General features: G+C 42.7%; 1 protein-coding gene across 1 annotated transcript; it reads left to right on the top strand.

Moving 5' to 3' along the window:
• The first annotated feature begins 23,998 nt into the window (after positions 1-23,998).
• On the top strand, positions 23,999-25,918 carry Calhm6 (calcium homeostasis modulator family member 6). Its single transcript, XM_008852203.3, has 2 exons — positions 23,999-24,874; positions 25,491-25,918. Exons 1-2 carry the CDS (start codon positions 24,350-24,352, stop codon positions 25,905-25,907), a joined length of 942 nt encoding a protein of 313 aa, XP_008850425.1. The 5' UTR covers positions 23,999-24,349; the 3' UTR covers positions 25,908-25,918.
• The last annotated feature ends 909 nt before the right edge of the window (positions 25,919-26,827 follow it).

Below are 26,827 nucleotides of genomic sequence, written 5' to 3'. Positions count from 1 at the left end.
AAATCCTAGCCTTTCTTAATGAGATGTTTTATATCAGGGATAGTACATATTTGAGTAAAGCTAAGGAACTCTTCATATCTTCAATTAAACCAAGCAGTGCTAGATCTGCCTTGAAACTGCACGGTCTGATGTGGGATCTGCCTTAGCGCTACTCACAGTGAAAGGAATGTTTCAGGTTTATGGTTAATATATGAGCTGTTCAGAATTGGCAAGACTTCAGGTCCTAACCTGAAAGGCGATGGTGAGCATCGTAGCTCACAGAGCTTGTCTGTGCAATGGAAACAGCATGCCCCATGTTTGTAGTTGATTAGCTTTTAAGCAGCTTCAGTGATGCTGTAAAAACTTTTTGGATATGGTTGTTACACTTGTTAAAGTCAGTTGAAGGGGTTAGGGAGGTGGCTCAGTGGGTAAAGTGCGCATTGCATAAGCATGAAAACCTGAGTTTGACTCCCAAGCACCCATGTAAAAGCTGGGCAAGTGGTGTGTGAATCTGTAAGCCCAGTACTGGGGAGGCAGACGCATGCAGATTCGTGGAGCTTGCTGGGAGTCTGTCTAGCTGAAATGGTGAGCTCCGGAAGAGACTCTGTCTCAGAAAAATAAAGTGGAAAACCACAGAGCAAGCCACCCGATGTTGGCCTCTGGCTTCCACATCCTTACACACAAGTATGAGCACACACACATGAAGTCAGATGGCAGACTTTATTCTGAGATTTTTCAGTAATGTATTGTATCACCTAGAGTGTTCTTCCAAAAATGTTTAAATGCCACAGGAAGAAAGAATGTTTTAACAGAATAGTTTGCACACTGGATGATATGTTTTGGTTTGGTTTAGGTCTTCCTTCCTTCCTTCCTTCCTTCCTTCCTTCCTTCCTTCCTTCCTTCCTTCTTTCCTTCCTTCTTTCCTTTTGTTCTTTCTTTTTCTTCTCTTGTCTTTTTTGTTGTTGTTATTGTTGTTGTTGTTTTGTTGCCCCTGTAGCCCCAGCTGTCCTGGAACTCGCTATGTAGACCAAGCTGGACTTGATCTCACAGAGATCTGCCTGCCTCTGCCTCCCAAGTGCTGGAATTAAAGGTGTTTACTATCACGCCCAGCTGATAATATGGTGGGGTTTTTTTGTTTTGTTTTTAAGAAAATTTTACATTACGAATTACTGACGCTCTAAGAATTTTTTTTTCAGTACGAGGGATTGAACCTAGGCCCTCATGAATGTAAGCATGCACTGCATGCACTGTCCTTCTGAGGTATATCCTCAGACCTTTTATAATTTTTTATTTTGACTCACGGATACCATAGCTGGCTTTAAACTCACTCTGTAAGTCAGGCAGGCCTTAAACTTGTACAGGATTAGAGTTGAGAAATTCTTCTTAGTTTGTAAGCCACTCTCTAAAGAAAACTGAAATGTCTCCAAATCTTAAGAAAACTCAAACTATGGAACATCATACTGTGTGTTTAAAAGTAAAATCAGGGGCTAGAGAGATGGCTCAGTGGGGTGCTCTTGCAGAGAACTGGGACTCGGTTTCCAGCACCCACATACATAGCAGCTAACAACCACAGGTAACACCAGTTCCAGGGGCTCTGACGCCCTCTTCTGGTCTCTATGGGCATTGCATGACAGGCACATTATTATATACTTGCAGGGAAAACACTCATACACATAAAACAATAAAAAATTAAGTAAATTCAGGGCTGGGGAGATGGCTCAGCGTGTAAAGGCATTTACCACACAAGCCCGGTGACCTGAGTTCTATCCCTAGAACCCACACAATAGTGAAAGGAGAGAACCAACTCCACATGTGAACCTCCCCTTCCACATGTATGACCTAGATTCCATCCTTAGAACCCATACAATGGTGAAAGGAGAGAACCAACTCTACATGGAAACTCTCCTTCCACATGTGCCCCATAGTGTGTGGGACACACACACACACACACACACACACACACACACATAAATAGTAAATTTAAAAAATTTAAGTAAGTTCATTTGCTTACTTAGAAATGTAAAAGATTAACATGAACATAGCTACGGATAGGAGGGCCATGTGCTTTACCTTGAAAGCTAGGATATTGTTGACAGTTAAAGAGGAACAGTTAGTACTTACTCCAGGGTAACGGATTAAAAATCAGGACTGTACTGATAAACTGGGAGATGTGGACATCTTTGTAGGAAATTTACTCATGGGAAAAGCAGTCGGGTAAGTGTGTGAAGGTCTAACTCAAAGTTCAGCGCTAAAGAAAGACTTAAGGAAACTCAAGGCATGGAAAATTATACTGTACATTTAAAAGTAAAATCAGGGGCTAGAGAGATGGCTCAGTGGTTAAGAGCACTGGGTGCTCTTGCAGCAAATGTAATTGAAACCGTCATCTACAGATGAAGAAATTGGGACTCTAGCAAAGGGGGGCAGTCTCTCCCTTCTCCCCGCCCTGTGCTTCTTTAATTTCCATTGGCAAAGTTCCTTGGCTGGTTTGTCTCCTCTGTAGGTTCATGGCAGCTTCGTTTTCCAGTAGAGGTGACGTGCTTGTAATGTTAATGAAGTACTGGCATGTTCTCAAGGAAGAGCAGAGAGGAATCCCTTCTATACCATGCTCCAAATACTTAGTCTCTGGCCATCTATTTTAGATGGCTGCTGACCTGAGGACTCTATGTAAATCTTGCTTCCAGGCTCCCATGTTGTCCTTTTCTTCACGGACCTCAATGTAGTGAAACATTTCCTCCTGGGATTCCTAAGAAAAGATGCATGTGTTTGAAAAACAACCAAGCAACAAGTGGAAGCCTTTTCTCTTCGCTTGAACCAACAATTCTTGGTTGGAAATGACTCTTCCTCAGAGTGAACGTGTGGCTCTGTGATCTTCCTTATGGTGTTGCTGTTAAGTCCCTTTCTGCATTTTATCTTGGGCAGAGCTGTTTCGTTCATTTGCCTGTTTGTTTGATTGGTTTGTTGGGGGGGAGGTTGCATGTGTATATGTGTGTGGTAGTGTGAGTGCTAATGGGTGTACGGAGGGGCGTGTGTGTTTATGTACAGGCCAGAAGCTGACAGTCTAGTGTCTTATGCAATCTCAGTCTTCTTCGATCTCTCTTCACTTTATTTATTGAAGCAGAATTTTTCTGAGCCCAGCACTCACCAATTCTGGCTACGAGCCAGCTTGCCCTGTCTCTGTTTCCTAAATGCTGGGATTACAGGTAGCTACTACAGCTGTCTGGCTTTTTATGCGGTTTCTAGGGTCTAAACTCTGTTCCTCATGCTTTTGGGGCAAGTCAAATGAGCTGTCTCCCCAGGCCCCAGAGCAGCTTTATCCAGACAATCTCCAGTATTCTTCCTAGTTAGTTGGTCAGGGGAGACAGGAGAGGGGTTGATTTAATGGGCCGCATCACTTACATTCCCAAATCAGGCAGCAAAGGAACTGGATATGTCATTTGGAGAAGGTAGTTCATGCATTTTAATGTTGTTGGCTCTTCGGGCCTGAAATTGGAAGTGGTTGAAGATGAGGCTAGGCAGATGTATCAACTCTTTGCCTAGAGAGACATAAACAAATGCCTGTGCCCTGAGCACTAATGACAAACTGAAGTATGATTCTACCAAAGTCCAACTTGGAGAACCACTGAAATGTTTGGATTTGAGACAGGATCTTGCTATGTAGCCTTGACTGGCCTGGAGCTCGCTGTACAGATCAGGCTGACCTCTGCCTCCTGAGTGCTGGGATTAAAGACGTGTCCACCATACACAACCCAAGTTTATTCTTACTTACAGAGCATCAGTGAGTTACTTAGAAGAATGTGGGAGTTAGGGGGGCATGAAAAGCATGTAAGATCTGGAGGGACAAGAGACCTACTGCTAGTTAATATATTGTGGACATTATGGGGAAGCTGCATCAATGAAATCCCCACAGTAGGGTAGTCTAACAAGATCTGCATAATGACAAAACCAGTTGACATGCCAAAGTAGATGGGGGTGGGGGATTAGGGGGAACGTCACTGGTCCCACTTCAAGATGAAGAGCTATAGGCAATCAATGGATGCTGAGGGAGGAAGAATCAGTTTTCTCCAGGGACTAGCTCTTTGAAAGGTGGTCTGATCCCAAATGAACAGCACTGAACACATGCACTACTAAATGGACTCAATGTATTTTTTTATGTGTGTGTATTTAGAAATGTATGCATGTATATGTAACAATAATAATCAAAGAAACAAGAGATTGAGAGGGAGTGAAGGGACATGGGAGGAGATGGTGGGACATTGGGAGGGATGGAGATAATGCAAAGACAATCCTCATGTATGAAATTCTCAAAAATAAACTTAAAAAGTAAAAGAATTAAATTAACAATTAAAATGAATGAAATAGAGAGTGTGGGTAGCCCCAAGCAGCCACACCACTGGTCAGCCTCACCTCCGCATAGGTGATGACTTCCCCGTAGCTACACAGATGAAGCACTCCCTTCAGTCAACCTTCCATCATCTACATACTCTAGCACCTCCCAAGACCATGAAGTATATGCAACTATGGAAGAACTGCATACAGATGGCCAGGGTGGGCAGGAGAAAGCAGCCAGAATCGCAGGTGAAGATCCAGTGACTCCACTGCCTCCTATGAGGCAACAGCAGCAGTCTGATCTCAGCGGTCTCTTGCAAGCAGTCACAGCTGGTCTGATGAAGATGATAGCTGTTATGCTCAGAGGACAGTGTTCTACAACAGAGAATAGGGAGGAGGACATTGCGCTGGACTTCAGAACATTGCTAAGGATTTTGATTTTATTCTATAGTGAAGGTTCCTCAATCTTTTGATGTGTTGGCATAACAGCTGAATATGACATAGCGATTACTGAGAGAGTGTAGTGTTCATGACACAGGAATTGTCGATGGGATGGGTGGTGGCGGTGATGATTTCATGTGTCTCCATGTTTCTGAAAACCTAAAGTGGCTTTGATAGGCCCCCACACCGTAGTCTGTTCTGCTGCTATAAGAGATTTTCCTAAGATGAATAAATTATAAACAATAAAGGTGCATTTCACTCACAGTTTCAGGAGCTGGGAAGTCTGAGATCCTGAGCTCACATGTGGCCAGGCTACATCACAGCACAGCAGAGGACAGTACATGGAGAGAAAGAGATGAGGCAAACCCAGGAAATGGGCCGCACTACACCTTTGATAAGTAACCCACTTGTGGAAAGTCATACCTCTCAACCTCATCATGATGGCATAACATTTCAACAAGGGTTATGGAGAAGACATCCAAACAATAGCACCTATATTTCAAACTCATACTCTAGGAAAGGATGTCACTCTTAACTGGAATTCACTGGAAGCAATGGAGAGCCACTAAGGAATTTTCTCTTTAGGCAATAATAATTGCATTATAGAAAGACAATTATAGCTTCAAGGTAAAGGATGGGCCCAATGGGGAAGATTAGACACTATTTCCATAACCCAATTAGGAAATAATTAGCTTCTTGATTAAGACTGGAGAGAGAATAAAGCCCAGCTCACAGGCAAAGCATGTATATTTTGTGAGAGTATTGATGAGACAAAGGATGAGTCAGGATCACTAGTGACATATGTGCATCAGTCCTGTTTATCATACAAGAATATGGCTGCTTGCATGACTATGTCCCACTCACCTCACTAACGCTTAACCTCAGGAAATGACCCAGCTCTTCCTGCCTTCTCACTTCCACCATTTCTCTTTTCAGACTGCCTGCCTGCTCCATGGACTAAACTTAAGTTGGCATGGCTGGAGTGTTAGGTGGGTAGTGTGGGTGTAGGAAAATGAGACTGTAAGGGTAGATGAGGCTTATTTGATTTTTAATATTTTATTTATTTTTATTTTATGTATATGACTGTATTGCCTGCATATATTTAAGTGCACCTGTGTCATGCAACACCCAAGGAGGCCAGAAGAGGGTGTTGGATTTCTTGAAACTGTAGTAACAGTTTCTAGCCGCCATGTGGGTTCTGGGAATTGAACCTCGGTCTTCTCTGCAAGAGCAGCCTCTGCTCTTAACCACTGAGCCATCTCTCTAGCCCTGAGGCTAATTTTAAAAAGAAATAATAGACTGCAAAAGTACTTTGATTAACCCAGTCAGTGGGTTAATCAGAAAAATGGAAGTGCTGCTCCTCCGCATGCCTTCAGAGTGGGTTCTGGGAAGCCTCGGTGATGGGCTGTTTGTGCAGTTTTAGGGGAAGAGTCGTGATGGAAACATTAATTTGGAATGTCCTCTTGAGGCTTTGGTTTAGGTAGACTTGATGCAAGAGCTTCTAAAAACATTCCAGTCAGCCCAGAACATTCCAAGTTAAACAATGAGAGATGATTTGAGTATATATTTAGGAATCATTTTCTGAACAAAAAGTTTGAAATGGCTTAGCCACTTGCTTTTTCTTCCAAAGAAATGGAAATAGTAAGATATAAATAAATTTTTGTATGCAGAGATTTTGTGTTGTCTCCTCTTTCTACCTTTGTCTCTGCCATTCACCACTTTTTGTTCAGAATCAGAGGCTTCCAGAAGAAAGTATTCTAGGTTTACTTTCCCATACAGATAATCTTAATGTCTTAACATCTTGACCCCACTCTCTAAGGAATTTGTCATACTGACAGAAGAATAAATTCATGTCATTTACTGGAATTCTGAGGCGAATTCTTACAGAATTTCTCTTGAAGTTGAAATCTCAGTTGTCCAATCAAATTAAAACTAATTTCTATTACTGAACACTGCTCTTGAGTGGCTCACACTTAGGAAACACAAAGAGCTCTTTTATTGCATTTATTTACGTGTGTATGTGTATGGGTGTACACATACCATGGCCCACGTGTATAAGTCAAACACAGGAGTCACTTCTCTTCCATCATATGAGTCCCAGGGTCGGAAGTCAGGTTTTCAGGCTTGGTGACTAAGCCTTTATCTTAATAGCTGTCCCTCTGTCTCTCTTCTCTAATAGACTGAAGTCGTTCAGGGAAGACAGGGTTCTTATACTATGCCTGGCACATAATGTACTTTGTATTCAAAAGATGGCTGATAAATTGATCCACTGATGAACTGATTGAATAAATGGACTACATATGGTAGAACGTAGTTCCAGAAGACTTTAGCATTAAACTTACCATAGGCAGAATGTGCTTCATGCCCAAATACCTGTGTATTTGGTGGATGGATCCCCAGGGACATAGAGTTGGGAGGTTGAGAGTAAGGCTTTTGGGAGATGATCAAGTCATGAGGGTAGCAGCCCTCATGTGTAGAAATTAACAATCTTATACAAGAGACCACAGATAAGTTCTTTGTCTCTTCTCCCATGAGAGGTCGGAATAGAAAGACATCCACTTACGAACCTTCCAATTGGTCCTAACCTGTCAGTTCCTGGATCTTGAACTTCACAGCCTCCAGAACTATGAGGAATAGATTGTTCTTGTGTTAAATCTGTATTTTTGTTAGAACAGCCTGAACCAACTAAGAGTTGTACTGTGTGTAATAAACTTTGTTAACCGCCCACGGATGGGTGAACCTTGGCCCTGAAAGGTTCTCCAAATAGATCCTGGAGCTGATTCAACATGATCTTCTCTGAAGTATGTTCGGAGCCCTGAAATTCCATCTCCATGACAGTGTGCACATGAAACAGATGGTAACAAGGAACACAAGCAGCTACTACCACACTGTTGTGTGTGTGTGGTGATGCTAGAGAGCCCAGATGCCAAAATAAAATAACATACCATCCACGTGGGGTGCTGTAAACACCAGTAATCAACCAGCTCTTGCTAAGTATCAGCAGCTGCCTGGGAGAGTGCCTCGGGTTCCTTCAATTGTGCTATACAGAAGCAGGGCCTGCCAGCGCCCTGACTTCCTAGAGAACACGGGACAAGGCGGTGTGGGAGTGAGGCGGTGGCAGCCCCACGCCAGGCAGGGTTGGTTATTCAGCTGGCTGTTCAGCCACACCTGCACCAGGTCACACCACCCAACCTCCGAGTCCACACATTTCCTGAACAGGACTCTGGCGAGGAAGGTATCTCATATAAGTTACCTCGGTTTTTTTTTTTTTTTCCTTTTTTTTCTTTTTCCTGCAGCTAAATAGCATTGCTGTGTTGTCCCAGGGTTTAAGAATCTTATCTTATACCTGATGAGAGGGTCTTTGTGAACTCACTATTGAGAAGTCGGTTCTTATTTTTAAAAATAAACTTGGGGGCCTGGAGAGATGGCTCAACAGTTAAGAGCACTGGATACTTTTGCAGAGGACCTGGGTTCAGTTCCCAGCACCCACATGGTGGCTAAGAACCCTCCACAACTCCAGTTCCAGGTGATCAATACCCTCTTCTGACTCCATGGGTATTGCATGACACGGGTGCCCTCACACACATGTGGGCAATACACTCATACACATATTTTTAAAAAATTACCTTGGGTGCCAGAGGAAAAAAACAAGGAATAAAAGTACTTGATAATAATGTAAAATAAGCCTTGTTTTAAAATAGCATATAAAGCTTCACATACTAGCTTATTTTTATAAAATGAGCTAAAATTCCTTGCTCGGTCCATATTTTTCTATGACTACTTTAAAGCACTCTGGGAGGCAGTGGTAACACTAACTTACTGAAAACTGGAGAGGTGCAAAGGATGTGCACTGAGAAAGAGGCCATCCACTACCTTCAGCTCCATTTACAATCAGGAAGCTGGGCTCAGAGACACACAGCCAGCAATCCTACCTGCTAATGTGTGAAGCTCAAAGTAAGTTATAACACTTGAGTTTTAAGTATTTGGGGTACTCAAAGCACCAAATTATAACCATGTAAAATCCTGAGCTATAGGGGCTGGAGAGATGGCTCAGTGGTTTCGAGCACTGGCTGCTCTTGCAGAGGGCCTGGGTTCAGGTCCCAACACTCATTTGGCAGCTTACCACCATTCCTAACTCCAGTTCCAGGAGATGCAACGCCCTCCTCTGACCTTCTTGGGCATTGCAAACACATGGGTGCACTTAAACATACATGCAGCCAAAACACTCATACACATAAAATAAAATAAAAATAATAAGTAAAATAAATTACAACTGTAGTTTTTTTTACCTTTAATCATGCAAAACAACACTCCATTTTTTGACAAAGTAGATTATCTTTATTAGAGACACACTTACATCAAAGGGCATCTCCTAGAAGTTACTGCAACTATTTGCCATGGGTCAGAACTCTGTAGCACTGCCTACAGAGAATGAAATACCACTGGTATAAAGTCAGACTTCTGCTTTTGATTTCTAGTTCCATCCTGCATCCAAACAGGGATTCACTTTGACCTTTATAAACAGAAAAAAGATTTTCTAATCTCTCTTCTTATCTTAGTATTCATTATTTTCCAGACATTACCTTTAGTCATAAACGTTTGTGGTTGACATGAATGAAGTCATTGTAAAAGCACAATGCTTCTCACTGGCTGATTCTCTATATGAAATCTACCTACTCTTTTGCTTCCTAAGAAGACAGGATTTGGCGAGGTTATTAACTGAAGGAATGGAGATGCAAATGGGACTAGCCATTTTTCACACCATCCAACAGGCCAACACCTGTCACTGTTCTGTTACGCACAGCATTACACGGGCGGAAAAATAAAAATGGAGTTTTGTTTTGATTTGCTTATTTTTTTTCTTTTGTTTTATATATATATATTTAACTTTTTGCTGAATTTTTGCCACCTCTTACACATTTTTTTTCCTTCCCAAGATCTTTCTTGGTTCCTACTTAACTTTTTTTTCTTTTTAACAGGTGCATAATAATTGTAAATTTATATGGGGTACAATGTGCTTTTGCAATGCATGCATGCACTGTGCACTGATGGTGTCTAGTTAATTAGTATTCCCAGCAAACCATACTTTTATAATTTTTGCATGTTGGGAGCACTTATCCTTTCTTATAGCATTTTAGAAATATATAGTAAAATATTATTGACTGCAGTTTCTCACTGCTGTAGAATCCTGGAACCCATTCTGCCTTCCTTGCTGCATTTTTGGCATGCCTTAATTCACCCTCTCTCCATCTATCTCCTACCAGCCTCTGGTGATCCTTCTTCACTCTTCTATTTCTGTAAGCTCAACTTTTGGTTCCCTTATATCAGTGAGGTCGTGCAGAACTTGTCTCTGTATGCTTGCCCTACTTTGCCTAATGAATACCCACAAGGATTATCTTTCTATAAATAACAGGATTTCATTCTTAACTGATTTTTTTTCCTTTTAATGATCTAGAATTGTATGTTACAGAATGCTAGAATCGAAAGGGACCCTGTAGAAGATATAGTCTGACCTTCCTACTGTGTAGTTACTTTAGGACAAGAATGGACATCACTAAGGAGCGTCTGCCTTGATTTTTCCACTGCTTGTTGAGTTATCCTTAGGTTGGAGAGAGAGAACAGAAAACCATAGATGAAAACAAGTGACAGAATGCCATCAGCATTGTCTGGTTGCTGCAGTACTTGTCCTCAAAATACCTTCAAATAAATGATAAATATAAAAAATTTGAATTGCATTAGTTTATTTCATTAAATTGAAAGGTCCAATATTTTGCTTACTAAACATCTAATTTTCTCTGATTCCTGATTAGATGAGCAAGTCAAATATTAACACACTCAAGAGTACAATAGCTTATTATAAAACAATGAATCGGCACCCTCTAGCACATTTTCCAGTCACTGATTAAAAAAGAAAAAACTCTGAAATTATCTGTGAAATTAAAATGTTCTTGACAGTGCACTGGGCTCCTTAGAGGATTATACAATGTAGGCTGCAGTGGCACAGGTAGCTTATGAAGGCCATCCACAAATCGGTATGAAAGGAGAGCTCTGAACTGGAAGGCCTGACTGCAGAGGAATGAGATGGCCAACGAGAAGAGATCAGAGCCCTGGAAGCTCCTTGGAAAGTCTAAGAGGCAGTGCTGGGAAGAGGGCTACAGCGAACAGACTGCCAAGTGTTGCCCTGTTATGTAAATGGTGTGAGAACAAAGAAACAACTGCTAAAGGGAATTTGAGCATGGCCGGAAGTGAAGACAGGACAGGGGGCCGAGTATTAAAGAAAAGCATAGTTTACCAAGTGAAGATCAGCATGACATCATCCAGTCATCCAGGAAAGCAACAGAAAGCAAACAACAAGAAAGCAAAGAAAAAGTGTGATGTTGAGGAAGAATGGGAAGTATTGGAGGTGGGGGGTGGGGGGGGTCAGTGGTGCCGGAAGCTGGGCACCTGGGATGAAGTGGGGCACAGATATTAGGCCGGGCAGACCTTCCATTTCAATGTCGGGTACATGGAGCTTCTCCCTTTGACAACTGAAAGCAGAAGGGTTTTCAACTGGAGAGCAATGTGGCTGCCTTGTTTCTTATTCTTGCCTTATAAATTAAACGGTAAACCCCACAGTCATGAAAACGCTAAGACAAAGAGCATAAAGCATTAATTTTTTTCAGATAATTGTAACTTTTTATGAGACCAGTTTTTGAAATACATAAATCTTACAGTACAAACACAGTATTTACATTTCAAGTTCTCTTTACAAAATATGTGTGCCATTTTGGAAGAACACTGTTAAGATCATGATTGAAAATATCTGTCAGAGTTCGAAGAGGACTCATAGAAGCAGCTTTCCACAAAACCGCTGTATAATGATAGAATAGGACATGGCTGAATGTCATGGTCCACACTTAGATAAAAATGAGGCTCATTCTCTGGTCTCCCAACAATGACTTGTGGGCCAAAGCTGGCTGGGGCCATTTTGTACAGCTGCAAGCTAAAGCAGGATTTTATGTTTTTATAGGGTTGTTTTTAAGAAACCCTAAGCAAAGAAGAATATGTGATAAAGATGGTTCTGTCTAAAAGTATTTTCTAATTTTTACAGAAAAAGTTGGTTCACCCTTGCTCCACTAGGAGTAAGCTATGGAAATACACTGGAGAGTATTCAACTAGACACCATGGTAATGTGTCAGTTAGCACTATTCATTTCTAAAGTGAGGCGCTTTTGTTTGAATATATACAGTTCCAAAACATAATTACATCCAGTAAGTAGCCCTGCTACTTAACTCTAGCCCTTTGTAATTAGGCCCGCACATGAAATCACAGTATTCTTAGGGATGAGCATAAGCCAGCACAAGTATTTCTGACGCCAGTCACTGAACTCCTCAGTAGTTGCTAGTGATTCAAGATCACTTCAGTGTTAAAGTTAATAATTTAGATAGGCCAAAAGGAAGTGATAGTTCTGCATTATTTAAATAACATCTATAAAAACATGGTTAGATATCCTAATTCATTATTTTCAGAAGCAACAAAACTAGTTAACTCTATAGCTATTTACTTTTTTTTATTAAAAAATATTTTATTTTTATTTTATGTGTATGCATATATTACCTGCATGTAGGTAGGTGCACTGGTGTTATACAGTGCCTGCGGAGGACAGAAGAGACTGTCAGATCCCCTGGAACTGAAGTTACAGGGACAGTTGTTAGCTGCCATGTGTGTGCTGGAATTCGAACCCAGGTCTTCTGCAAGAACAGTGTTCTTAACCGCTGAGCCATCTCTCCAGCCCCCAGTAGTTATTTACTTTAAAAGATGGAAAATGGAAAAAAGGGGAAGTGAAAAATTATACCAAAAGGCTTTGGAATGCAAAGACTGGGGTCTCTCAGCAGTCGCTCCCAAGCTGGCCTGGGCTTCTTTGCAATGGTTGTGGTTAAAAACTAGCAGCTTGTCAGTGAGGATTTTTATAAATAGGTTGACAAGTCCTTGGGCAAATGCTTCAAAAGTACAATCAGTTCAGAGCTGCTCAACACCAGTTTTCAGAACGCTCATTAATTCTGGGGCAGTGGGAGCCATTCGTGCCGCAGAGGAACACGGTCTGCATGCTGCTCCTCCTTCTAGGCATGCTGGCTGTGTGTCACGTCACAGAGACACCCCCGTGACGGCGAGGTTTGAGATGCCAGAAAATGCTGAGGTAGGTGATTTTCTAATGAAGATCTTTTATACTCTCATTCTATCCAGACTAGCTTCCTTGTGTAACCTCCTCCTGGGAAATATCTTCCTCTTAAGAGCAATTAACTCTTCAGCGAAAAATGAGACTATAATAAATATAATCAATGTTGCTAGGGCACAATGGGTCCAAAACATCGGTTTGTCTCGATATGCCCTCCATTCCTGCAGCTCACACATTTGAAGAAAACGGTTCTGATATTCCCTTGGCAGCTCAAATTGGGAAGGTATGAGAAATATGGATTCATAGAAGTCCCTGAGAACAGCCTTCACTGTCTGGGCATCTTTATGATTGTGGTCAATGTTGGCATTCAGACAAACGAACTTGCTGGGGTTTTTTCTTATATCATCCAACTGGCCAACCACATGAGAAACATTGGTACGAATCATTTTGAAAGTGATTTCTTCTTCTCCCATAATTTCGAACCTATACTTGTTCTTGTCTTTATATGCTTTATGGATTTTTGTCAGTTACTGGCTTACAGTTGGTGACAAGACTTTTAGTGACTGGAGGCAGACTGGGATCACAGTATGCTTCTTGAGCTGCTGGAATATCGTTTGGCTGAGTGATATTAGCAGGAAGCAGTTTTGAACAGTTTATTAACATGCATTCCAGACCTGTCAAATCCTGTGTTATACCTTGTCCACTGGACCCCAAAAAGACCACTGAGGACCCAACACACCAAAATGCAAAATCAAGGGTTTATGGTTTATTCGGGACAGACCAAAATGCAAAAGCAAGGGTTTATGGTTTATTCAGGCTTAAGCTCGGGCTCTCAGACCTCACCAATGCAGCGGATCTGTGCTGAGAGCCTGGAGTAAGGGAGAGTGTAGTCTTTTATAAGTTTTAGACAAAGGGAGGAGGGGGATTCTGAAGTTACATTTTTGGTTGGTTTAAGGAGCCCGCACGCGCCAACATAATTTTGAACTGATTGGACATATAGAGCACAGATCTGGAGGTTTTCCATTGGTGGGTGCTATTCTCAGGGTTGTGGAATGTGCTGTCACCTGTGGGGTCAGGAATCTCCTTATAGGGCAGTTTTGTGTCCAGGCTTGCCTAATCTATAGTTTCTTAGAGGGGAGGAGGAGGGAGCAGCAAGGGGGGGAGGGTCAGGGCATGTTTAAAGCAGTAAGCTATGAAGGCAATTAGTGGGGGCTCTGAGGAGGGTCTCAGGGTCCTACACCTGCAAGCTTAAAGGCAGATGGTGAATTCTGGTAGCCAGTGTTCGAATATCTCTATCAGATAAGACACCAGATTGGTCTGTATTGACTTCATCAAAGACTTGGGAAATATTCAAGGGCTGGGCTGCACTTCTGATATAATAAAAAAATAAGAGAAGGCAAACTGCATGTCCTCAGAGTGGCGCACTTTGTGAAATGATGTCTTGTCCAATTCTTCAGGGAACATATCTTGCAGTTCTTGCATAACAGTCCGGTCAAATATGTGAGGCATATGTGCAGGGACTTTCACTTGTTTGAATATTTTAGTTTGTCTGCTGTTGTTGGATATTGTTTTCTGGTTTCTTTTAGTGTTCTTATGCTTATTGCCACCCACTTCCTAACCAGCTTTATTTACCAGCACTGCCATAGACTTTCATGTACTGTATCCTGCTCACATGTACATCACAGTCTCTAACTTACACCCACCCAATTTTTTTTTAAAAAAAGAGTTTATTTCAGGTTCACAGAAAGTTTAAAAGAAAGTAAAGATATCTCCCATATGTTCCTTGTAGCTCACAAGTACATACTCTACGCCACTATCAATATCCCCTCAAGAAAGTTGCACTTGTCACATGGGTTTGGAAAAAATGTGTGATGACCTTTAGCCACCATTGTCTATCATCCAGAATAGCTATTTCTATTTCCTGTTTTCTTCCATTTTTCCCCCAGCCCCTCTTTGGAGCTAGGGATTGAACCCTGGGCTTCACACATACTAAGCGCCCACTCTACCCCTGAGCTACACACCCAGCCTTGGTCATCTATAATAGCTGCACTGCCCAAATTTCTTTCTGTGCTCTGTGTACTCATCTGTCTCCTAACCCTTGTCAATCACTCACCACTTTACTGTCCCCGGAGTTTTGCCTTTTCCAGGTCATAGTGTTGAAACCATATAGTGAGTAACCTTTTAAGTTTCAGCATGTCCTTTTATGGCTTGACAGCACATCTTTTTAGACTGGAATTACATTTCATTGTCTGGATATATCACAATTATTTGCCTACTTACTGAAGAGCATCTGGACTGCTTCTGACTTTAGGGAATTATGAGTAAACATCCATGCTATAAAATCCATGTGTAGGTTTTCTTCTAGACATAAGCTCCAGACTACTTTAGGTAGATACCAAAGAGTTACAGATACTGGATAATAAGACATTTTTACTTTCTAAGAACCTGTCGGAGGGTGTCTCAAAATGACTGCACTGTTCTGTACTTTTACCAGCAGTGGCTTACAGTCATTTCTCAGGAAGTTAATGTTGATAGGACTGTGTGTGGCTTGGATTGCAGCAAGAGAGGTGTCACCTGAGTTTCCTAGGGTCCCCTGCCCCTGGCACTATTAGACAAACCGCATAACATATCTTTATCTGAATTTTTCATAGTTTATATCTTGGGGGGGGAGAAACTTACAAAGAAATGAACCCCTGACACCCGGCACCCAGCTCTGCGTGGCTCGGCCCACCATTCCATATCGCTTCCGCGCCCACACAGAGACTCCACTAACTTTCACCCATGTATCATGGGCCTGCACGATCACCCCAGGTGGGGTTGCGTCCACTCAGGAGAGACACCATCCCCCGCCCCCATGTACTGCTTCTCTTCCAACATGGGGCCCAACACTCCGCCCTCTGCGGCTAACTCTCCGCAGTCAATTCTCCACAGCAGGCCCTGCCCCTTGGAGGAACCAGGCCTCCTGGGACACAAGAAGTAATAAGGGTCTGGTCCAGAGAGAAGACATTCAATTTGAGGGGCAGCTCTGGGACAGAATTAAACTGTGTAGAAAATTCAGTGGCACCTCAGCAATTCGAAGTTTTCTATCTTGAAAGCCTAATATCCCTAACTGACATTAAAATTATGGAGAAGAAGTAAGTTTGGCGGTAAAGAGAGTACTATTTTGGGTTTAGGTGACTGCTGGATGTTTAAGTGGAAATGTCTACTGGGCAACCAGAAATATCCATGTAGAACTTAAGAGAGGGGCAGGAGAAGAAGGTTTGGACATGTTAACACATAATCAAAGTCATGAAAAAGGAGACCAATGATAAGGTACAGTGGTCTTTGAATATTTACTATGTGCAGTCACAAGAATATTACCTATTTCAACTCATTTAGTCTCCACAACAACCCAATGAACCAAGTAAGCATATTTTCATTTTACAGACAAGAGAGCAGAGGCACAAAATGATCTACTTGTTTGCCCATGTTCACATGTCTAATTAGTGGTGGAGTCAAGAATAAGTTCATTGGTAAGGACTGAACTTGTGTGGATAGCAATATTAATGGTAGGAAGAGATAGAGGGCCTGGAAGGAAACTTAGATCAACAGTCAAGGAGCCAGAAGGACAGCCAGAAAAGAGTCATTGTAGCCAAACGTGGATTAGCTTAATAAGACTGGTACTGTAGGTGCCTAGTACTACCAAAATAGAGTCCCAGACAGCCAGGCTCTGAGTTCAGCTATGAAGAATACCTCTTCATGCTTGGTTCATGGCCTCCAGAAAAGGAAGTGAAATCTATTTTTTTTAATCTAAAAAAAAAAAAAAATGGGAGAGGGGGGGTTATATTTTAATTCCAACAACGGGGAGCAGGGGAGAGAGAAGAACAGAACACCATGCCTAAATAGAGTCCCAGACAGCCAGGCTCTGAGTTCAGCTATGAAGAATACCTCTTCATGCTTGGTTCATGGCCTCCAGAAAAGGAAGTGAAATCTATTTTTTTTAATCTAAAAAAAAAAAAAAATGGGCATGGTGGTGTATATATTTAATTCCAGCACTGGGAGGCAGAGGCAGGCAGATAAAGACCAGTCTAGTCTACATAGACAGTTCCAGGTCAGCTGGGGCTACAGGAAAACCCTATCTCAAAACAATAAAAATAAATAAATTAACTAAAAAAAACAAAAAAAATCCAAAAATGTTATTGTTCTTTAGTTGCTTTCTATAACTGAAGGAAAAATAAACATCCTTCTCTGAATACTTCAGTTATGTGTGGCTATGGGAAGGTGGTAGAGAAACGAGGGGGAGAGCAGGACAGACAACTGTGCTGAGAAAACAAAACAAAAGCAATTGAGCTGGGAGGAGGAAGTGTGGGAGATTCCTGACTCTCTCAAGGCCTGCAGCTCCTCCATCCTCCACTGGTGACGGATGACAGTGTGTGGGAGTGGGTGTCCAGGTGGCTCTTCACCTGCACCTGCAACCTTCCCCAGGTCTCTGACTTCTGAGTGCCACCCTGTCCCTCTGTGGATAGGCTGGCTACAGTTTGTCACAAAGTTTGCATTTCAAGATGTCTTCTCCTCTGAGCTAGGTAGCATGCTCACCAAGCATGACCTAAACAAAAGGCCTTGAGTTGTGAGCTAAATAAAACAGGCACAGAGCTGACTTCAGAGAAAGAGAAAATCCAATCCTGTCTTTTGTTATTCATGCACTACTCCCACAAATATTTGTTGACTATCTACACTATTCCAGGTGCTGTAATACTTTTTGCTTGTGTAACTGACAAAGGATTAAATCAGGGCTGACCTTTGTCCTCATGAAGTTTATAATGTAGTTAGAGAGATAAGCACAAATAACCGTCAAATAAAATACTATAAAATTATCACCTGTGATAAGGAAAAAAGTATGTGGCTAAAAAGATGAAGGGATATGAGGGACTGTTAGGAAAGGTCATGGAAGGAATAGCTAAGATTCCCTGTTCTCACACATGTGTGGTTCTCTTTACCATGAAGTAAAAACCATGAACCACAGTTCCCTTTCCCTTGCAGCTAGCTGGAGTCTTGCGACCCGTTCTGACCAGATTTTGGTATTTGAAGCATGTTGAATAACTCTATAATGCATGTCATTATTTTGGCAGTCAGGGGCAGGTAACATAGATATTAATCATGGAGACTAGAGAGATGACAATTGTGTTATGAGATGGTCAGTAAAACCAACTCCTGTTATGAAATGGGATGGAAGATTAAGTATTTAAAGAAAATGTGACTTTAGGGGAAGAGAGTAGGAAACAGCATTCCTGGTTTGTTTTTGCTGTTACCAGTTACATTTTGGCAACGACACATAAGCTCAAAAAGAACTGACCAATTTGTAAACAAACAAGGAAAGAATAGAGATATTTCAAAAAGTGGAGCTTTGCAAAATTGCAAATCCTTTAAACTTTTATAGACTCCAAAGAGAAAGGCAAGAAATTAGTAAGTCATTGAAAGATGAAGCCCATTAAAATAACCCTGTAGAAAGATCAAACTAAAAGTGTGGCCTCTACACATATTGGTAACATCACTCAATAGAGCAAGGAACTTCAGAATTAAGGTATCCAACTAAATAAACACTCAGGGTAGACAAAGTAGATGTTACTTTTTCACAGAAAATCATAGATTCATGTAGACTCAGGTTACCTGTAATAGCAGTGGGGTGAATGGGTGATATGGGTCCAGAAAACAAAAGAAGATATCAGATCTGAGAAATGCATTTCCCAAACAACTGTGGATATTGGCAAACATACTTGAAGAGATAAGATTGTTCTAGTTTGTTTCTTCATTGCTGTGACAAAATACTTTGACCACTACCAACTTGGGGAGGAAAGGGTTTATTTATCTTACATCTCCTGGTCACAGTTCATCAGAGAAGGAACGTGGAGGCAAGAGCTGGAGCACAGGCCACAGAGGAATGCTGTTTACTGGCTTGCTCCCCTGGCCCTGCTCAGCCTACTTTCTTATGCAACACAGGCCCTCCTGCCCAGGGGTGGCACCACCCACAGTGGGCTGGGCCCTCCCACATCACTCAACAATCAAGAAGGTCCCCCATGGACATGGCCACAGGACAGTCCAATGAAGGCAATACCCCAACTGAGGCTCCCTCAACCCAGGTGTGTTAAGTTGACACTAGTGTCAGAATGGCAACAAGGTGGTGTGGACTGCACCCAGCTTCCATTTTCCTCTTTTGGGATTAAATATTTCCCGTAGATGGCCTTCCTGGCTCTTATTTACTGTTTATTTTTACAGGGAACAGATTAATCTATTATTGCTAGGTCACAGGTCTTTTTGTCAACTAAGAGGGGCCACATGAATACTTATGTAGAGGTGATCCCACATAACCTGGAGACTCTGGGCTGTGAGCTCCACGCTGTGACAAGTTTGGACTTTGAAATTTGGGGAAGGAAGTTAGGTTCTGTGTGGAAGAGGACAAGTGAAACAAAATACACTGCGACAGACACTAGAAACCACCCCTTTCCTTTTGGCGAAAAGGAGGACTGCCATGCCTTGTCTTCTTGCAGTAAGGTGGACCACAGCCTGTGATGAAGCCTCCCATGGCTGCTGGGAGATCACCCAGCACTCTTCCTGCTGTGGCCAGCAAGGAAGATGTTAAGGGATGCCTTAATATGGCTCACTTTGGGATACGTCTGTGAGCGTGTTTCTGAGGAAGATTGGCAAATGAGTCAGTGAACCAAGTGGGGAAGATAGGCCCCAAGCATGGGCTGCACATCGGATGGTGGGCTGGTAGCCCAGAGAGAACCAAAAAGTTAAAGAACAGGAACCAGATCAGTGCGCATACTCAATCCCTCCCAGGTGGTGCATTCTTGCTGCAGCTATAGCCTGTGGACATTAGATTCCACATTTCTCAGCTTCGGAGACAGCCTTGCATTAGCAGCTCTCTGAGAGGTTTTCAGGCCTTTGGCTTCAGACTGGAGCTGCATCAATGGTCTTCTTGTTTAGAGACTTCCAGATTTCTGGGACTGAGGAGTTACTGATTTTCCTGCTTCTCCACTCTGCCAATGGCCATTGTGGAACAATTCAGCCTCTGATCCTGTAAGCCAACCTGATAAGTTCCTTCATATGTGTGTGTGTGTGTGTGTGTGTGTGTGTGTGTGTGTATGTGTGTGTGTGTAGATATATAAAACAAATTATTAATTAATTTAACAAATTAACTAATTTAGTTGAGGGAGAAGGCTGACAATTTATGCAGCAAAAAAAAAATTTGAAATTGAGGACTTGACTAAACAACTGCGCTCAGTTCATTCTATTTCTCTCTATAGAAACTTTGACAATTTAATACAGAACATGAGGAGGCCTTGGGTTGAGGTGAAAACGCTAAATTTCAAGGTAGTGCGGAAGACAAGCACCAGGGAACATAAGTTTGGAAATCAGAAATAAATGTATTGTAAAGTCACTAGGACTGGGTGTTGGTGTTGCTATACCACCCACACAGCCCGACTTTTCTAATGCAGAAGGCTTCTCTGAGAATGTAACACTTAAGCTAAATTTAAGGGATGGGAAAGAACCAGCAGAGAGAAAATCCCAGGCAGAGGATGATTCATGAGCAAAGATGTTAAGGCATGAGAGGCTCATTCATTGTGTTGCTAGTGATAACTTAGAAGTAGAAAATAGAAGAGTGATGGCCAGAGGCATGGATGATGGAGAGATGCTCATCAAATCACCATATACAAAAGTTAGAAATACGGAATTTTAAAATATCCAGAATAGGCAACTAAATGGCAAAAGAAAATTAATGCATGCTTGCCAAGAGGCCCTGGGACTTTGAGGTTAGAGGATATGTGGGTGAAGGGAGAAAATTGGGAATAACTGTTAAATGTCATTGAACTTTAAGTGATGGAAATGTCATAAAATCAATTCAGGTGATGGTTTGGAATGTTCAGTCCTGGTAACATAGTAAAATATTGGATTATATGCCTTCAGTGTGTGAATTATGTGACATAGAAATGATATCTCAATTTCAAAAATCTTCAGATAATAATGTATTCCAAAATTTCAAATATATTGCATAGCATTAACACTATAGCTACAGTCCTGAACACGCAGAAATGTGTTCTTTTTAAGATCAGGAGTGTCACAGCAAACATTCTGGGTGGGGTCATACCACAGGAGTTTCGTGAGCTATACCTGGGGGGCTCTCAGAGAAGAATGAGAACTGGCTTGTTTCAAAGAGCTTTCAGGTTCACAGGATGCTGTGCAGTTTCTTTTCAAGAGTTTTTCTTGCTTTCTTTTCCAGGAAATGGTCTGTGGTTTTTTTTTGAAACCTGTTCTGACATTGCTAATGATTGTGTTGAGAAACAAATAACACAAAGAAAACCAAAAAAAAAAAAAAAAAAAAGCAAAACGGATAAGCACACTACTTATGAGAAATATGGTGTTAGAATCATAGAGCTTTCCAAAGTTCTTTCAAATATTGGGTTTTTTTGTATATTTTACTGAGTGATGAATTTTGAGCAGTGTCCTGTAGAACACAGTCAGGTGTAGAGGGCTGGGTAATGTTCAAGAGACCCAGAATCAGAGCTGTTCACTGACTTAAAGGTGGTGGAGGTAGATGGCAGGTGCCAGGAGAAAATTCAGGCTGGCAGGCAGAACTGGAACACGCAGTAGTTGTAGAAATTTCCAGTATAGCACGGTCCTCAGGACCTGGGAGATGACTTGGTGAGCACAGAAGCATCAAACCCAGGAGGTGGTGTTGAAAGATTCAGGTTGACAAGACACTATGGATGCAGCCTGGGTTGGTTGAACTTCTGGGAAGAATTTGAAGGGGCCTATTCCAGTTCATGAAGTTCCTAAGCCAGACCTTCCACCTGCACCTTTGTGTGATGTAACACCTTGCTTCTCACCTTCAACATTCCCATTGTCTGGTCTTCTTTCCAACAAAGTCCTTGACTCCAGGAACTTGGCATTTCTATCAACTGCCATCCCTTCACAGAGGCATTCTCAGAACACTCTCACATCCTTCGTTTTCTCTCTGTATAATCCTTAGAACTCTTACCTCATTTCTATGTTCTGTTTTACTGTTGAGGATGACAGGAGACCCATCTGCTCGTTCTTGTGTCCCATAATATCAGGCACTTCTTATAGGGACCAGGCCTATCCTGTGTGCATATTGAACATTTTAATGAAAGTCTCAATGAACAGATGAACTAATTAATGAAGTTGTTAACAAATCGTTTAGCTGGAGGAAGGGCCTACAGTTTATATAGCCCACCTCCCCCCCAAAAAAAACTGAAACTAAATCTTTGACTAAATAATAGGAATCAGAGAGCAAATGGTTGCCACCTTCATTAAAATGTGAATAAATGAAGGGAATGAAACAGACTAGGGGTGAGGTGAGAGAGGGGATGGCTCTGGATGGCTCTGACCTTTGGTGGAGGATAAACTATGACAGAGTGGTGGGAAAGTCAAGGTTTGGATATCATAGAGGGTAGCCAGGAAAAGGCCAGCCTTTCCCTCCCAGTAATGGAGGGGAAGATCTTGTCTGATTTCAGAAGGTAAGTAGGGTTTGGTCTTGTTTAGTTTGACAGCAGAAATACAGGAGAATAAATAAACCCTAGTCGAGAAGGTGGAATCCTACATTTTTGTTTTGTTTCAGGTAAGGAAAACTTGGATAAAGTCACCTGCACAAAAGTTGTGGAGGACAAAGTGAGATTCACTCCTGATGGAATGTGGAAAGTGTGATGATGAAGAAAACAGCTTACAAGATGGGATAAAGGTGAAGGAGTCTCACAACAAGATGAAAGTTTCACAGGATACAAAGGAAGAAGCTTTGAAAGATGGAGGATTACAGGGATAAAAGTCATGAGCTGATTTACCTCAAACATGCAGAGAATCTAGCCTTAGCCATCCTACAAGATAATGAAAATCCTGATCTGGATTTGGCCTCTAAGACATGTGGAAAAAAAGAGCTATTTATCACATCATTCTGAGCTTTTGTGCTAGGTGTTGGTAGGTAAATCAAGTCAAATTGGGAGAAAGCACCAGGACACAGACAAGAACTCTGGTGGAATAGAGTTTATTGGTAGAGAAAACGTACGGGACACTCCCCAGTTCAGGATAGAGGAGCTGTCAGTGTACAGGCTGTTGGCTGGGGGCTTTTATAGGGGGTTTTGGGGGATGCGGAAGGTGGGAAGATATTTCTCAAACCAAGCATGGAAGACAGTCCAGGGCTTATCAGGAGAGGATAGCCTCTGTCAAACCACCCCCTTCTATCCCCTTCCATCAGCCAGGATCTGGGTCATGGGATAAGGGGTCTATACATTGTGAAACTTATCAGGGGGGATACAGCTTGTACTGAGACAATTCCTACATCAGTGGTCTGGAGTGTAGGGACCTGTTTGCCTTCTAAGATTATAAAAGGGGAAGCAGGCTGTGCTGAAATGGCTCTTTGCAGTAATTGGGTCTTGGGTCAAAGGTGTAGAGAGTCTGTTTATCTTGTCTATAGATGGTCAGGGTGCTCATTAATTCAGTCCCTGTAATTTCAGAGGGCTTGCAAAACAGTGAGGCCCTGTTGCATTGGGGAGGGGGTTGCTGTAGATCCAAACCCCAACAGGTGTCACACTAGTCGCTGATGGTGGAGAGTGTAGTGGTTAGAAGGCAAGTGGAACTAAGAAAAGATGGGTTTGGCCCACCTCAAAAATTCACTTTGTAAAAGTATAAGCTACTTATACCTCCCAAAGAAAATAAAACCACCAAGAGCAGCCAATTCATTATGAACTGTTCATTTAGACTCTGTGTGGACACCTTCGTTGTGGTCAGCTAAGGGGTACATGTAAAGAGAGAATACATTATTTGATGAGTTAAATTGACAATATAAATGCATCCTTTGGGATAGTCAATGTGAACTAACCTGGTGGTTCTGTCCTGGAGGGTGCTGGAAAGGACAGAGCATCACAGAACTAGAACTTGACTTCATTCCGGGCTTTGCTGTGACTTAGCTTATGAAAGAAAAACTTAAAATGTGTCTCTGTTTCCTGTAAATGGTGGCTTTTTTGTAATTGGAAGTTGGCTTAGGAATTAGAGTAACTGCAATAGAGGGAAATTTAGTGGCTTTGCTGGTTTGTTCAAGTGGCAACATCCTATCAACAAGGTCAGTGGTGTCCAGGTTTGTTGTTGGGTTGGAGGAACCAACAGACTAGGGTATCTCTTCTGGCAGGGTTCTGGAATTGGGAGAACAATGTGGCCAAGACCTCAGCCTCCAGGAAGGGGTAGGTCCACGGGAGATCAGGGATCCCAGGGCGCTGACTTGATTGAAATGAGAAAGTGAAACCCCGGAAAGGTTGAAAAGCCCTCTTCCCTTTTCTTAAGTTGCTACCAAGCAGAGCGGAAAGTCCCAGACCCCGGCCCTCTCAATCCTCCTGACAAGCAGGGCAAGGAACAGAAAGAAGGTTCTAAGCCTGTCCGGGGAGTCCAGAGTGAGCAGGACCCATGGAGAAGTTCAAGGCGGTGCTAAACCTGCACCTGAAGCACCACAACGCGCTGGGCTATGGCCTGGTGACCCTGCTGACGGCGGGCATGGAGAAGATCTTCTCGGCCGTGGTGTTCGAGTGCCCGTGCACCGCCGCCTGGAATCTGCCGTACGGCCTGGTGTTCCTGCTGGTGCCCGCGCTGGCGCTCTTCATCCTGGGCTACGCGCTGAGCGCGCGCACCTGGCGCCTGCTCACCGGCTGCTGCGCCTCGGGCGCCCGCTTGCGCTGCTGCTGTCGCTTGCGCAGCGCGCTGGTGTGCGCTCACATCAGCTGGGCCGCGGCGCTCGCGCCCGTCACCTGGGTGGCCGTGGCGCTGCTCGGAGGCTCCTTCTACCAGTGCGCGGCCAGCGGGAGCGTGCACCTGGTGCGGCGCCTGTGCGCAGGCCGGGATTCCAGCTGCGCTGCCCAGATGCCGCTGGTTCCCTGCCAAAAGGCCGAGGCCAAGGTGCAGGACATCCTGACCGAGCTCAAGGCTCAGTCGCAGGTCAGGCGCTCGGCGCTGCGGGGAGGCGAAGTGTAGAGGGACCGGGAAGAAACCGGTCATTTTTCTCTAGCCGGGCGACAGCCAATTCGAAATAGCACAAAGGAAATGGGGAAGAGTACGCGGCGGAGGGAGAGAACGGGAGTAGGCGAACCTGGTCTGTGTGCCTTCTGAGTTATTCACTTAAAGCTCTGTCGGGGAATTGTGCCCCCTATAGCGAATCCTCAGACTAGGGGAAATTGTATATTACAATAAAACAACTTTGCCAGGCCTAAGCCCACCGCTTACACCGTCCCAGACGCTCTTTAGAATGAAGTAGAATGGGTGCCCCATCTCTAGATTAGTAAAAAAATCCCACGTTTTCAGTTCTAAGGGTGACATATGAGCTGCTCTCTGGGTCCTTGACATAGCTTGTACTATGGCTGATTTTCTAACACTGCAGTTGTGCTGGTGTACCCGGGGCGGGGGAGGGAAGACTGGACGGAGTTACTGCAGACCCGGCTTTACTCTAACGGACTTGACAAGACATGTTCACATCGCAACTACTGAACACTTTAGACTTTATCCCAGGCTCTTTAAATTCCTAACTGAAAGCGTGACTAAGTTGTGTTTTCTTTAGGTGCTGGGCTGGATCCTGATAGCAGCGGTCATCGTCTTCCTTACGGTTTTCACATCTGTCAGCCGGTGCCTCTCCCCGGTTAGTTATCAGCAGCTGAAATTCTGGCGGATCTATTCGAAAAAGGAACGCGAGATCCTGAAGAGTCAAGCCACAGAGCATGCAACTGAATTGGCAAAAGAGAACGTTAGATGTTTCTTTGAGGGCTCGGATCCCAAGGAATGGAATACACCAAGCAGGAAAGACTGGGAGCAAATCTCGTTGCTGTATACATTCAATCCAAAGGACCAGTTCTACAGCATGCTGCACAAGTATGTGAACCGAAAGGAGAAGAATAACAGTCTCGGATCTGCTGAGGGAGATGCAGTGATCCCTGTCCTCCACTTTGTAGATGCCTCTGATATAAGCAACGGTCCTTAGTTTTGACCTTACAAATGAATAGAAAACTATTTTGAATATTTTCTTCATATTAAAAAAGAAAAAAACATTGGTCTGGTTTATAGTTGTTTTTTTCTTTTCAAATTGTGAGGGTTTTTTTTTTTAGATCTGAAATCAAAAGATAAACTTAACGTCTTTGTTAAATTAATTGTTAAATAAACAAAACTGAGGGAAAATGATTTACCCAAAGTGGTAATCTAGATTGAAAGTCTTAAATCCCTATTCTAGGCTTCTTGTCAAATAAGAGACATTAGTAGCCAAAACAGTGAAGGAACACTTGAACTTCAGATCTTTCTGTTAGATTATCTGATGTTAATTTCAATGTCCCCTCCCCAAAGACAGCTTATTAGGAACCTAAAATTTACAACATTGTAGCCCTAATGCCATATGCGCTCTGTGCTATAGTGGTCAGCACAGTGTATTTGTAGCTAAGTCTACTATGATCATTCAAATGCAATGACATTTTATGAATCTAATATGGTTACTATATGAAAACTAATCATGAAAAGAAAAAAAGTAGCTTCAACTTTACTTTTATGTGTATGAGTGTTTTTGTCTGCATGTAAGTGTGCACATCACTGTGCATGAGTGTGCATGCCCACTGCCAGTAGAGGGCATCAGAACCCTGGAACTGGAGTTACAGGTGGTTGTAAGACCACCATGCACTTGCTGGGAATCGAACCCAGGCCTCTGCAAGAGCAGCAAGTGCTCTTAACCACTGAGCATCTCTCCAGGCCTAGGAAAATGTTTTTAAAATCCAAAACTTGAAAAAAATGTTAGGTGACTGTAGATAATGATCTCTTTAGATCTGAAGATCAGAGGAAACTTTTTACAACTGTCTACTATGGTAAATTTAAAACACATACACAGGATAAGGGCTGGAGAGATGGCTCAGCAGTTAA

This window comes from Nannospalax galili, unplaced genomic scaffold, assembly GCF_000622305.1.
Source record: "Nannospalax galili isolate Female #2095 unplaced genomic scaffold, S.galili_v1.0 scaffold546, whole genome shotgun sequence".
Lineage (NCBI taxonomy): Eukaryota > Metazoa > Chordata > Mammalia > Rodentia > Spalacidae > Nannospalax > Nannospalax galili.
This window is presented reverse-complemented; position numbering and strand designations above follow the sequence as displayed.

What these genes read in the sequence shown, in the direction of transcription:
- Calhm6 (XM_008852203.3), top strand. Translation starts at nt 24,350, where the DNA reads ATGGAGAAGTTCAAGGCGGTGCTAAACCTGCACCTGAAGCACCACAAC. An exon ending in AGCTCAAGGCTCAGTCGCAG is followed by an intron (nt 24,875 to 25,490) that starts GTCAGGCGCTCG and finishes TGTTTTCTTTAG; the next exon opens with GTGCTGGGCTGGATCCTGAT.